At 38.6% G+C, this 14,839-nt stretch overlaps 1 protein-coding gene across 3 annotated transcripts in view; it reads left to right on the top strand.

Moving 5' to 3' along the window:
* Positions 1-14,839, top strand: part of sobpa (sine oculis binding protein homolog (Drosophila) a) — a 41,456-nt gene that overhangs the window by 1,269 nt on the left and 25,348 nt on the right. For all 3 annotated transcript variants that reach the window (XM_086095590.1, XM_086095589.1, XM_086095588.1), the window contains exons 2-3: positions 7,124-7,244; positions 9,851-10,060. In XM_086095590.1, coding sequence (XP_085951716.1) covers positions 7,124-7,244; positions 9,851-10,060 — 331 coding nt within the window. The remainder of the gene's footprint in view (positions 1-7,123; positions 7,245-9,850; positions 10,061-14,839) is intronic.

The raw sequence follows: 14,839 nt of genomic DNA, 5'->3' as shown, positions 1-14,839 counted from the left end.
ATGTTTGGAGTCATTAAAAAGCATCTAGCAGCTTCCTCTGTCACTAAAATGAATACGTTCTGTTTTAATTTGATGCCATCTGTATTTTTTTATTGATTGCCATGATTTTTATGAATATTTGTACAATATTTAGGTTAATTAAATTACATTTTTAGCTCGTTTCATTCATACTTCCTTCTTAACACAGTTTTTTTCTATACCTGCTTATTCTTAGTCGACTATTAATCCATCAGTGACAAATTTCACGCTATAATTAGCACAATACAATTATTTTAGTACCTGTAAATGCAAATAATTGAATTAAAAAATTTACACTGACCAGTCAGACTCATTACTCATCAGTCAAAACATCATAGATACAGCTGTCAGTATAACTCAGAACAGTTCTGCATCACTGCAAACCACAGTAAATATTGTCAGATGAATACTTCTCCAACAGTGTCAATCAAACCTGTGCACTATTGTCTTTTAAAAAAAAAATATTGAGACAGTTCTGACTGATGTGACATGCCCTATTGTATTTTTGTACAGTACACAATATCACTCGTCTACCACAAATGATGTGTGTTGTGTTGGGATATCCTGGAGGTCTTTTGTTGTTGTTGTATTTTCTGTGAATTAGTGCTGTTTTATTTTACTGATAATTTCTTGGAAGGAAGCTCTTTAGTTTGTCACCATCAGTGACATTTGTAATGGTAGTATCATTCCCTAATCCTTGCACTCCAATCATTCAAATTAATAAGCTTGAGCTTCAGTATGTAATTGGGCAAATAATACTAAGTCACTGTATAATAACTAGTGTTGTTCCGATTTTTGGCTCCCGATACCGATTCCGATACCCAGCTTTGCCGCATCGGCCGATGCTGATACCATACCGATACCTGCGGGGTTTTTTTCTCAACATGAAAAAGCTGTCCTGCCATTGGTTCAGAGCATTTAAGGGCCAATAGGATATCTTAGCTCGGCATGCAGTGAACATGTCACACATCAGTGAATGTTAAGCATAAGCAAGACACAAGATGCTGCATCCAAAGTCCTATATTAGCGTCAGAATTAATGGTATCGGCATGTTACTTGTAAGTACTCACCGATACCGATACCACTGTTTTAATGCAGTATCGGGGCCTCTGCCGATACCAGTATCGGTATCGGAACAACACTAATAATAACCATTAGCAGAGCATGCTGACGTGTAGCGAAAACACACACTCCGGCATTGCTGTCAATACGAAAAGTTGCAGGTTCAGGTGTCAAAACACGTCTACAAAGAAAAAACAACCTTGAATTTCAAATTTTTTGTTTACAGACACAAACAGGCTCATAAAAATAAAAAATGCAAAAAAAAACCCTAACTATTCATCTCCAAAATACTATTGCCCCCAAAAAATCGATTCTATATTTGTACATCATTTCATCTTAAATATGTTTGGCCAAAGTTGCAGTGAAAAAACACTTGCGCATGTACACAAATATACACAATGTTCCCTTGTGAGTACTCCACTGGAAATCTTAACAGTCTGACAGTGTTTCCTTCATCTGGCTGCAGCTTAATGTGTGCCATGGCAAAGTAAGCTCTGGTGAGTAATCACGGGGAAGTAGGAGTTGGCATGGACCGGAGAGGAGAGGCAAAGAAAGGGGAGAAAGGAATGTACAGAGCACGGGCTGGCTAAGCTGTAAAAACTGAAACCTGAGCGTCTCCAGCGGATCAAATATCAAGCAAAGGAGAGGGAAATGAAAGCAGAGAGGGAGAGGCTAGAGACATCGACGAGGCATCTGCAAAAGGGAAAGTTCGCATGTGGATTTGGGAATTCTAGCATAGTGTTCCGGGTCCTGCTCTGGTTTCTATCCACTGTTATCATTAGTGGAGTAAAGTGGCTAGAAGAGCCCACGAGATTTATGCTTCAGATAAATACCAATGTGCAGTCTGCATCATAGCTGATGGATGTTAGTCACTTTTTTTTGTTTTCTAAAACCGTCAAGAGTTCGGTTTATTGCGTTCCTGTGTGAAAAGAAACATAGACCTGCTCTCTTAGGGAAGTACTAGAAGATACAGTTTGGTGGAAAGTAGTTTGAGAGTTCTAATAATTGGACTTTATGCTCCAGCACAAGAGTCATAATAAAACAACCAAGATGTGATTGAAGTCTAGATTTTTAGCTTTAAAAGTAAAAAAAATAAAATAAAAAATAAATAAATATATATATATATATATATATATATATATATATATATATATATATATATATATATATATATATATATATTCAAGTTTAGAATTGCAGCCTAGGTTTCTCTTGATTGATTTTTCATTTTGCCTATATTTTACAGTTTTACAGTTACTGCATAACTCATTGGTCAGTTTAGATACAACCTCAATATATACCCAAATTAACGTCTCACCAAAGGGGTCATTCAATGTTGTCAAACTTCAAAATCACATGCCAACCTCATGGTGGTGCTAGAGTAAAAGTGAAGGAATCGTTCAAGTCTTTGATGGCAAGGCTGAAGAATAGTGGTTGGCAATGTCGCCACTTTTTAAGACATGTCTGTCTACAAATCTCATTCTCAATGTTCACCTCACAGTCCACAAACTTCTCTACCCACCTCAAAAAGTATTGAAACGGTTGTAGACAGAAATTATTTGGGTTTGACGTCAGAGGATGAATATGAGACAAGAGAACATTTAATCCTTTATGTCAAAGTAGTAGGCTATTTACATCTGGATTCGATACGCAACTTTGAAGATAGAACCTTTGGTTTGAACCAAACCATTATTCATGCAAGTAAAAGTATTGGAACATTTGACTGACAGGTGTGTTTTTTTTATTGCCCAGTCGTGTCCTCATAGATAGCTGAAGGCCTCTGCTCATTTTCAGATTTGGGTTTTGACTGGATTTACAGTCCCAGGTGTAACCACCCTGGAAATAAAAAAAAACTCCCCTTTTGGTGGAAAACAAGTTCGTAAGTGTGAAGCTGAGAGAAGATGCAATCAGAGCCATTGCAAAATTACTCACGTCTGCGCTCATAAATGTATGTCTGATTTTTCCTAAATCTATCAAATCAATATCTGTCAAAATTGGTAAATAATTTAACGAGTTATGATTAATTTATTGGATCAAAACAGTTATCTCAAAACAAGTGAATGCAAGATATCGCCGTTGACTCCCGGTTCAAGTTGGTGCTAGGTCTGCACGTCCTCAACCAGCCGAGTCTTCCTCTAGTTCAGGGGTCACCAACTACGGTCCTTGATGGCACTAATCCAGCATGTTTTGGATGTTTCCCTCCTCCAACGCATCTGATTCAAACAATCAGGATCCTTAGCAGGCTTCTGACCCCTGTTCTAATTAGTTTGGCATGTCTATGGGAAGAGTGCCACACTTCTTTTAACATTGCGCCAATTGAGCTCATTACAGCCACCTGCTGGCAGCGGCCGGTACTTTCTGGGCTCCACCACACACGTTCACTCACTTTTCCGTCCATTCAGAAAGACTACATATTTCACACACATTCATTGTGGGAATGTTGGAACATATGTTATTGTGATTCTTATACTCCTCACTTTTTTGCAGAGAAACAACTCCCATATAATACTTCATATTTACACTGTTCAAATTTCAACTTGCTTCAAAAATTCACACCTTATATCACCTAATTTCACATTACTTACAGTACTCGCACAATTTAATGTTAAATATCAACTTTTCCCCATTATTTTTAATGGGACTGACATTGAACTTTTTCTGCCATTCCACGCCCACTTCCATACATACAACTGATCATCATTACCAGCTCTCTGATATAGCTCAGTGGGGCACTTGGTTAATTACATTATTCACTAACCAGGAGGTTGTGGGTTTGAATCCCACTACGTTGCAACTATATATATATCCAAGACAAGTATGCTAAGGGATATAAATGTGTACCACCTGACTATCATAGTTCCACTTTTCCATTTAAATGAATGGAGGGTATTGCATGCCTAGGTGGCGCTATTGAGTGATTTTATTTTATTTTTAAATTTTTTCATTGGATATCATTAGTTTCACTTTCCCATCTAAATCATCGGTGTCAAACTCCGGTCCTCGAGGGCCGTATTCTTGCAGGTTTTGGATGTTTCCCTTCTCCAACGCAGCTGATAAATGATCAGCTCATCAGCAAGTTCTGCATAAGTCTGATAACGATCCTGCTGATTGGAATCAGCTTGTGTTGGAAGAGGGAAACTTCCAAAACCTGCAGGACTTCAGCCCTCCAGGACCGGAGTTTGACACCTATGATCTAAATGGATGGAGGGTACTGCATGCCTAGAGGGCGCTATTGAGTGATCTTTTGTTGTTGCATTTTTCCATTGGATATCATTAGTTCCACTTTTCCATCTAAATTAATGGAGGGTACTGCATGCCTAGGTGGCGCTATTGAGTTATTTATTTTTTCATTTTTCCATTGGATATCATTAGTTTCAATTTTCCATCTAAATGGATGGAGGGTACTTTCAGATAATACTTTTCCATATAAATTTCAACTTGCTTCCAAAATTCACGCCTCTCCTTTATTTTTCTACTACAATTAATACTTTGTCATTTTCACATAATTAATCTTTGAATTTAATTTATAAGCATTCAGCTTAGAATTCAGCTATTAGCATTCAGCTTAGCATTTAGCTTAGCATTCAGTTTAGAATTCAGCTATTAGCATTCAGCTTTCAGTATTCCCACGCAATTTCTGCAAAAATTGCACTTAGTCTCGTTAAATATATTATAGAGACTGTTGAACATCAGAATGTACAGAACATGTGGTAAAACATGTACATTGGTGATGTAAAGAGAAACAGCAATGTCTCTCTCTTCTGTGAGGGCACGTTTGCGGCGAAAGATGTCACCTGTGGTCAAGCTCACAACGGTGCAAAATGCTCTTTTTAAAATGCATCACACTTCACTAGCTTGCACAGGTCTGTGAAAATACCAACACTTGGGCAAGCCTGCTCCTGCGCATATTTACATACGCCTCAAACCATATTTGCATTGGGCACAAAAATAGAGCCCAATACTGTATGTCAGTGACATATGAGCAATGATATATTTGTAAGAACATTTAATTGATCTGATACTTTATAACAGTGGTTCTCAATTTTTTTTCAGTGATGTACCCCCTGTGAAATATGTTTTCAGCCATGTACCCTCTAAACAGGGCAAAGCATTTCTGGTTTGAAAAAAAAAAGAAGACTTAAAACCGAGTGCTGTGCCATCGTCTGATTTATTAAACTGTTGAACTCTATTTTTATTTATGTGGTCTCTCATGAACTATTTGGAAATACAATTATAAAACTAAATAATTAAAAATAAATAGTTTTATTATAAATAAAGATTTGTGCACATAAAAATTATCATCAACATAAAGTGCTCTCCTCTGGGATCATAGTAAAGCTCTGTTCTCAAAATGAATAATTAACTAATTATTGGCAGGTTATTCTAGGTGGCATATGACAAGTTGGGTTGAAGTTGAACCATTCTGGTATTGAAATAGAATAACCTACTGAATATAAAAATCAGTTTATGAACTTATATTTTCCTGAAATATTTACATATACTGTATTTTTGAAATATATTTTAAAATCTCACATATCCCCTGAAGTGACTTCACGTACCCCCATTTTACACTGATTTAGAAATATTTATATTTTTTGTGAATGAACTGAGACATGGTTATTATTATTTCGGTATTCATAGTTTTTTTGACTTTTTGGGGGGTTTAGTCTGCCATTAGATTTCTCTAACGGTGAAAGAATGGGTGCCTTGGCTGAATAAAGGTTGGGAAACAATTGTATTAGTATGTAGCCAGGGCCACTTTGTGCTTGGAAGAATTTGTGGAGTGCAATCATGTATCAAGGATGTACAGTGTATATATACACTGTACATATTATGTATATGTGTACTATATATGTACTTGTATAATGTATATACAAACCCTGTTAGTGGCTGATCAGTGCATCACTGCTTCGGCCGTAGCCGCCCAGAGCCCAAGTTTGTGCTTTTGCTTTGATGAGACGCCAACCAGGATTAGATTTCACTCGTTATAATCCTCCCACTTTCTCCAAATTCTAGGGTGACACAAGGGACACAGTGCTCAGAAGAAAAGTGAGACACCAAAAGAAAAAAAAGATGCTGTTTTCCTCTCCTTTACACTCTTTTTGTTTTGCAATTAATGTGACTGCCACTCTTTTTATTTGATGGGAAGCATTGATTTGATGCTCTGGGGCTGTGTGCACTTTGACACGCACACAGTACGTTTGGCCTCAAGCCTGATCAATGGCAACTCTGTATAAATACAAGGAGGATATCTCATTAGATTGCAGTTTTTGTTTTTCTCTTACCCAACTACACTATCACAATTTTTTGGCATCTTTTTGTACATAATTAAAAGATGGAGAGGTATGTGACATCAAAAGGAAAGCGATGCATTTTGGGTTCAGAACTGCCTGAACTTTTTTTGGATGCTACCATGTTATGTGATCATGAAAGTAGCATCCCTTTTGAAAAGCTGATGTTGCAAATAACTAAAAGTAGGTTAACGTCACTGAATGTACATGAATGGGAAGCACCAACATCATCTTACTGACTTGGACTGTGGCTTACCTTCATGTCACATCCACCCACTGCCTAAGCAACCATTGTGGTATTTCGTATCAATACAGATCAATAGGTACTGACAGTGGTCATTAACAATGCTCTGACTCAGAGTCGAAAAAGCTTTGCATTTGATAACGGTGCAAAGTTTAGCAAAGCTAATCATAGATACAATACACAGTGAGATACGGGGAAACAAAACTAATGGGGAAATTCACTTACTTTGTAACATGCTTGTAAAGCTTCCTAATTATGTTAATAATACATGAAATTCGGAAAATACCGGAAATGTTAACTGTATAGGTTACTTCATAGCTGTGCTTTGGGCCAGTAGGTTGGACTTTTTCGCTTTAGTTTTGCCTGTGATATCCTTTGTATTTCAAGATACAATACCACGATTAGCCTCATTTTGTATTATTTTTACTATTGTAATTTCTGAACCTTTTGCTTAATTTTGCTACACACAAATTCTGTCACTGCTGATCATCCTTTTGTTTGTATGCAGAGTTTTGCAGAGAACACCATGAACGAGCTGCTGGGGTGGTATGGCTATGACAAGGTAGAACTGAGAGATTCGGACAACTTGGATATCGGCGAAACACCACATCACATCTCTGTCCTTAAAGGTGCAAGATGCAAGAACACTTATGATATATGCACACATTGAAATCATGTATACTGCAGGTCATACATTTGATATCTGGTCCTAGCCTTACCCGACTTAATCCAACACTATCACATCGCAATTATAGGAAGCATCAAAGCTAGAATGCAATATAACAGCATGCAACTGAGCAAACTATGCTGTCATCTGGAGCAGTATGGAATCAATAATTAAAGTTAAGTTGAAGTACCACTGATTGTCACACCCACCTAGGTGGGGCGAAATTTGTTCTCCGCATTTGACCCATCCCCTGAGGGAGCGGTGAGCAGCAGCAGGAGCCGCGCTCGGGAATCATTTGGTGATCTAACCCCCCAATTCCAATCCTTTAATGCTGAGTGTCAAGCAGGGAGGCAAATGGGTCCCATTTTTATATTCTTTGGTGTGACCCGGCCAGGGATTGAACCCACGACCTCCCAGTCTCAGGGTGGACACTCTACAAAAACAAACAATGTTGTTAGTCAAAAGTTGGCCGTTCCAATTGTTGCTCTGACTAACCAATCAGAGGACGGAAAAAGCTGATGTCATCAAAGGCCACAGAGGTGGCCCCCTGAGCAAATTTGAAATCTGACTGAACTCACATTGCAACAAACTTAAAGCTGTTGAATATTACTGCTAAACTAAACTTAAAAAAAGATGATTACACGTTGTGTATTAAACCAAACCACATAACTTTGCCTTATGATAGGATCACAGTTTTCACACCAAAGGTGAAACGACAGTTTGCCTCAAATTTCTTGCGTGAGGTTAATCGCGAAAATTTTATTTTTTTTAGCTGCCTCATTCACGCAAGTGGTGGAGAGTCTCCACTGACAAAGTATGAACAGCGCTTGTCAATCAGGTGGCTAGTAGTAGGGCTAAAACCGGCTAATGCCAAATGCTATTGCTAACTTAGTTCACAACTCAGCAGCTGTAAACAAAACAATGCATTTACCTGAATTTACTTACGGTCTGATTCCGTTTGGTTGATGTCAACAAACAATGCAAAACGGCAAAGACACGCTAACAAATATGTGCTAACATATATGTGTGTGTTGTGGTTTTATAACCCTTTAAGCGGCAGTCCAAACGTTTTCTTCAAATGGCCGCTACAGAAAAATCAAAGGCTGCAAGGGCCACTTAGACATTATTCACCTTGAATTTATTCACAGTAACACTCAAAAAGCAATTCATCAGTGTAGGTAAGAACATGCTTGGCAATACTGTAATATATTATGTTTGTATAGATTATATTTATTTATAAAGAAAAATAGCTATGTGATGAAGAATAAAGTAAATGACTGTATCCCACTCAAACTGCACTGAGCAGCAGCAGAATCACTTCAGCTTCATAACCAGAAACAAAGCAAGAGCAATTTGTACGAAGCTCACCTTGACATGGAGCAGAAAGTGGAGCAAATCGCGCTTCACGCTATTTGCTGCTGTGACTGAATTATGTTTTTTTCATTGGGACCCTATGACAAGGATTTTTTAAAAACTCTTTTAGTGTTGTCTTATTAGTAGAATACACGGAAGTGAGAGATGAGATCGTATTTCTTCTTTTCCCTTATTTGCCACCTAGAAAACAAGTAATACAATGCAGACCAATGACTTGAGCTGTGTCAGTTGTGAATCTAGCATAGCCTATGCCAAGCACTGCAAAAAAAAAAAAGCCCCCCGGGCCTTAGTTTGGACACCACTGCTTTAAACAATTGATATTTGAACACATATGATGGAGCGACACATTTAGACAGAAAGTATGATAATACTCAAGTGCATGCCTTGAAATCCTTGTGACCCAACATGCATTTTTTTTAGATATCTTTTGGCAATTTTTGTGTTGTTTTGGCTGGCGAGTTCAAATCGTGAACAATTATTCAAAAAAGAGGCTTCAAGCTGTTTAATGGTGCTCCAAGTTTTACTCAATGTCAAACTAAACATAAAATAAACGCAAAACTACCATATTTTAGTCTTTCAGTCTAGTGCTAGTGTAATGCTAACGGTAATTAGCATCTATGTCATGGCGCTTTGACTTTTTAAACCAGCGATTCCCAACCTTTATTGAGCAACAACATATTTTAACCACCACCAAACAAAATGGTCACAAAAAGTGGAAACATGTCAATTATGTACTTTCTTGCATCTAAAAGATCATTTGTTCTGCCTGTTAGCGTAAGTTGCTGTCCATGACATAATTCATTCGCAGTTATAGTTAGTCTGGTGGCACATAACATCCGTGCACGACACTCAAGTTATAGTGCAATTCATTGAGACTTTTATGTGTTAAAAGAATCACTTTGAATGTAAAACCAGGTTTTTTACGGATGAACCAGGGCCAAAATGTATCGAACAATACACTATTGTTTATGTATAAAAATAAATATCTGCCCTTTATTCTCCATTTATTATCTAAGTTGCTTTGAAGGCCAAAGCTCACTGTCAGAAAAATAGACAATTTATTCATTCTGGCAAGCACCTAACAGAAAGTTGCCCCGTAATTCACATTTTTAAGGTTCTTTGCGCTGTCGTGACGGATGGACTTGCTGCGAGGTCAACAGCATCTCATCAGTGTTCCTTTTATTTCCCTCACAGAAAACTTGTTGCCAAAAATTCCAACTTCAAGACAGAGCAGTGAAATGTCTCCGGATCGAGCCAACAGCTCACAGTGTCTGCCAAACTCCAGAAACGGAGTCTCAGAACACCACACCACACCGTCCACCTCGACAACCAACACCAAGGAACATGGCAACCAGCTCATCACTGTCCCAGTGATACCCCCGCCGCTGATCAAGTCTTCAACAGGTACAGAGTACTTTGCTTTACACATACAATATACATACAATAAGACACAAGAAGGTATTTACAGGACATGGATCTATATCACTTATCAGAGATGCGTTCACATGGGAAAGTCCCATCTACTGTTAAGTCTCAAGTCTTAACCTTCGAGTCTCACGTAACTCCGAAGTCATTTAGTCTTGGGCAGTTCAAGTCACAGATGATCTGAAGTCGACACACTTAGGACCGCCCCCTCATTTGAATAACATTTCATGATGCATTTCATGCTGGCAGCGTCTGCAGCATAAAATAAATAAATATTAGAGCAGAGCATTGTTATTGATTGATTGATATTTAATTCTGTTTATATGTATTGTATTTATTTCCATGTTTATTTTTATAGTTATTAAAAAATATATATATCTTGTTTTTTCCTCCCAACTTTTATTTATTTTTGTTGTTTTTATTTCCATTTATATTTATTTTTCATATATGTTTTTTATATCCATTTTTATTTTCACTTTTATTTATTTATTTGGGCATTTTTGGTCCTCCATTCCAGTTCACCTGACAGTTTGGTGGCTGAAAGTCGTAGTTGTGGCACAGGTAGTGTGCTACGATTTTGGTGAATTTGATTAAGGTGAAGGCAGACAGATTCTGCGCTCCAGGCTTGCATGGTGGATGTCATCCTATTTTATTCATAAATATGACAACAGTGTGCATCAAACCTTCTCAATAATTATAGAAATGAATTCATTGAACGCACACAGGTGAGATGGGTAAATGATCGGGATGGAATGCAGTCTCCAGATTTTCACTTCACAGCGGTGACCTGTGATCGCCCTGGCCAACTTTACATCACCCGCAAGAGGAGATCTTATTGCAGTTTCTTATGTACTTCACGTATGTTCTGCATGGACTCCAATGAGTCCGTTTACGTTTCTGTCATATAGACTGTGAATGGGAAGAGCCACTTTCATTGGCTGCGAAGCCAAGTAGTGTTCACACACACAATGCCGCAATTATATATTCCTGAACTGCGCAGGTCTGCGAAAATATCAGAAGAAAACAACAAGAACAGGAAGAAAACGCCATCCAAGTGCACAGTTAGACCGTGATTTGCGCTAGACTTGGACTGGGCACAAAAATAGGGCCCATGTTCTCTTGGTTTTTGTCAAGTTGAGTCTTAAGCCATCGAAGTGGTGACTGCGAAATTAGTGAAAAATGCGCATAACGAACATTTGCCGACTTCTGCCCATTCCCTTTTGTTCTTATTATGTGAATATTGAAAGGAAAAAAGTCATATGAGAGTGTCAGCTTAAGTGATCATGTTTGCTTCTTTTATTAATTCCTGAAAGATTTCAATTTCTTCGCCCCCCACTTACCTCGCTTCATTATCTGTCGCCGTTTACTTGTGAAGTAATATCCGGTCAAAGTGTGTGATGTTGTATCTGGTCCTGTCATCATTCATTCGCAAATCCTATTAGTATAGCCAAAATTCACATTTCCCTTTTATCGATACACGGAGAAATCCACCCCCTCCAAGTGTAAAAACATGTTTTTGTTGTTGCAAATTTTAGGCCATTTTCTTAATTCTTGAAAATTTGAATACAAATAAGTGGATGGAAACCCACCCACTGACTCAAGTTCTTATCTCTGCCAGTTATCCAATTTAGAGTTTCAGCTGAGCGAATTTGCATGTTTTTGGAGTGTGTGAGGAAGCTGGGGGACACAAGAGAGAACCCACACAAACTCCACAACAAAAGTCTGAACTGAGATCTGTTAATGTACGCTGACATCTTGTGTGACCCCCATCTTTTGGAAAAGTTGCAAAAAAGCTGCAAAAAGCCATTGTGAAGGAAAAACACATGTAAAAAACATATCCAGTTATTGCATAATAACATTTATGGTTGAATAGCTTTAGTGGCATCCGACTTGAGAGGGTCCACTGTAGCAAGCTGAAGACAATAAAAATAGCGATTTCAACATTCAAACTTTCCGTGTTCACACGGCAGGAAGCAGGGACAGGTGTCTAATGAGCTAGCTACCTTGTTTTCCCCACCTGCTCAAAGTGTCAATATAGCCCGTAAACTCTCCAAGGAAATGCCCGCACTCTTCCACCAGACAGCGGCATCATTATCGCTTGCGTCTGCTGTTGCACAGGAGGTTGTTACGCCCTGTGGAAGGTACGAGCCGCTTTGGCATCGCCGAAGAGGAGTCCCCACTGGCCCTGCCTGGGCAGGGGGGAAACAGATGGTGCGGTGCCACTTAAAGCCCAGTACCCGGCCAACACCCCCTTCGAACCGCTCCCCCCTCAACCCCCACGCATGCGCTGAATTATTCATGTAGCCTGAAAAATCTGACAAAGGCCCTTTTGAAGTGCAGGTTCTTATACATTTATCAGGATAGTTTGAATAATTGTTAAGAGTGTAACTGTGGTTTGAGATGCGTGGATTGTAGAACATTGAAAAACAATCCACCTCGTATTGTGTCTGTTCTTGAAAATGAAGACACTGTACTGCATTGTGAATCCACATTTGCCCTTGCTCCTGTTCATTATGTAGCCCCTTCTTTTATTCCAAGCAATTTACTCGCACAGTCAATCTTGTTTTTCTATCTGTTTTATTATGAGCAGTGGACACGAATGAGAGCGCATATAAAAGACAGATAAAGGCTCTTAGATTTCAATGTTGAACAGAGAAGAAATATCAGTTATGCATTTGGTGTCCATTGTCCTGTCTGAAGAGCCTGAGGGAGTGATTCTCTTAATTGCGAGTTAGTCTTTAACTTCAAATGGGATGGCCCTGCAGGTGCATTAATCCCAACAAGAGGTGAAAAGCCTGGCCAGCATGTGATGAGGGGGTCAGCGGGGGCGAGAGACTAATGGCTGTGCTTTTTTTTCTTCACACCCGCCTAGTCATAATGTGAAAAGTGGGAGACGCAGAGAGACTCTCCGAGGATCTTTCTTCACTTAACACAACAGCATCAGCACTAAAAGCCTGCAGCTCATCACTGGTCACAGAGCCACAGCTTAACACCGAAGAGCCTTTTCAGTGTCACTGAGGGTCTCTTCAAATTATTTGTTGTCCACACTAACCTCATTGCAGCACTGCGGCTACATGCATTTTAATGAGGACATAAAACATTTGGAAGATTTAAATATATTTTTTTATTTTCACTGGTTGCTTAATTAGGTTTACCTGCACAATCTAATGCAAAGCTTGAAATAAGCGGTTTCACAATTGATATTTTGCGGCTCATTAAAATACATTGAAAAGCAAAACTGAGAGTCCAAAAGATTTTTCCAACTTTGCCGATGGTCCCCAAAAATGTCCCTGGGCTGGGTGCGTGCATGTCAATGTGGTGCAACATAATTACGTCTATACACGGGGGAAGTACTAAGTGGAAGCAAATGCTCAGTACGTCGCTATGCTACAGATGTTGGCCCGACCGGGCCAGTAGAAATGTCATTTTTAGATAAGATTAAATCAATCATATGTTGTTTTAAAAAACACAACAACAGTGCGTCCATGATGGACTGTCACCGATCCGCACTGCTTTCCGCTATTCAGATACCATCGGGACGCTACTATCACTGCTATTTACGCCACACCAGCTAGCTAACAATGAGCTTCAGGTGGCTAGTGCGGCTAAATATATTACACAGTTGCTAAGTCAGTGATCATTACCTAGTGTATATGACAATGAATAAGATGCACTTCTGACAAGTATCGTTCTCACGAAGGGATGACAAGTAGTAAAGTAAACAGAGGATGGAGAAGCCATGCTAATTGCTAAGCTAAAATTGACACACAAATGTAATGCTTGGGTGATCAAGTCCACTTTTCACAGAAGTGTGGCTGGAACTGCGTTGATTAGCAAAACGGCAGGTAATTTAATAATTGTTTGGAGAGGAAATTATTCTCAGTAATGGCTGTGACAGGACCGGAATCGGAAATGAATTAGGCTTACCATATGTTATGGCAGCCTATAAGGTTAAAAGTGTACTTTATTAATGTAATGTACTTTGTTTTCACAATACGGTTATCTTTCCTTAAGGAACATATAACCCATTCAGAAATATTAAGTTTAAACTGAAAGTTATATTTCTGTTTGACATTGTCCCACTAAAAATGATTTTAGACAAGAAACTAGAGTTTACTGCTAGACACAAGGTAAATAAAAAAATATATATACATAAAGGAACCCATTAGTTCAATTTGTGATATTGATGTACTTTTATTGTTACCCTTATTGAAGTCCCTGGGATTAACCTGCAAAAAATGGCTCCAAAAAAATGTGAAAGTTGATTGACTCTGCCAAGAATTATTATTAAAGCATTGTCATAGCAACACACATTACTACATGATATGTCACAAAATACAATACCGGAGGTCTGAGGTTAGCCCAGTAAGTCTCAAGACTTGCATATAATAAAAATCGGACAGTAATAGCATAAGATCAAATGAACATTTCAAAGAGATGTGTATTCATGTTTTGAACAAGTGCAAAAATACAATACAGCAAAGGTGTGGATGCAGCAGACTGAAAATCATGCAACAGATTTGAATTGCATACGACATTCGCAAGGTTATTTTGGACAAAAAGAGTACAGTGTTCTTTGTGCATGGATGAATAGGCATGCACTCTAATAAAGTAACCTAACAATTCACAAAATTGTGTTGTTTGGTGGGTTGTGTTTTACCCAACTTTTGAGGTTAAATAAGAAACCCCATGGGTGCGTCCCATTTGAACCCAAATTGAGTTATTTTTGGCCCAACTGTTTTTAGAGTGTGGTGGGGC

Source organism: Leptonotus elevatus, chromosome 14 (assembly GCF_054856555.1).
Source record: "Leptonotus elevatus isolate MCC_2025b chromosome 14, RoL_Lele_1.0, whole genome shotgun sequence".
Taxonomy (NCBI): Eukaryota; Metazoa; Chordata; class Actinopteri; order Syngnathiformes; family Syngnathidae; genus Leptonotus; species Leptonotus elevatus.
This window is presented reverse-complemented; position numbering and strand designations above follow the sequence as displayed.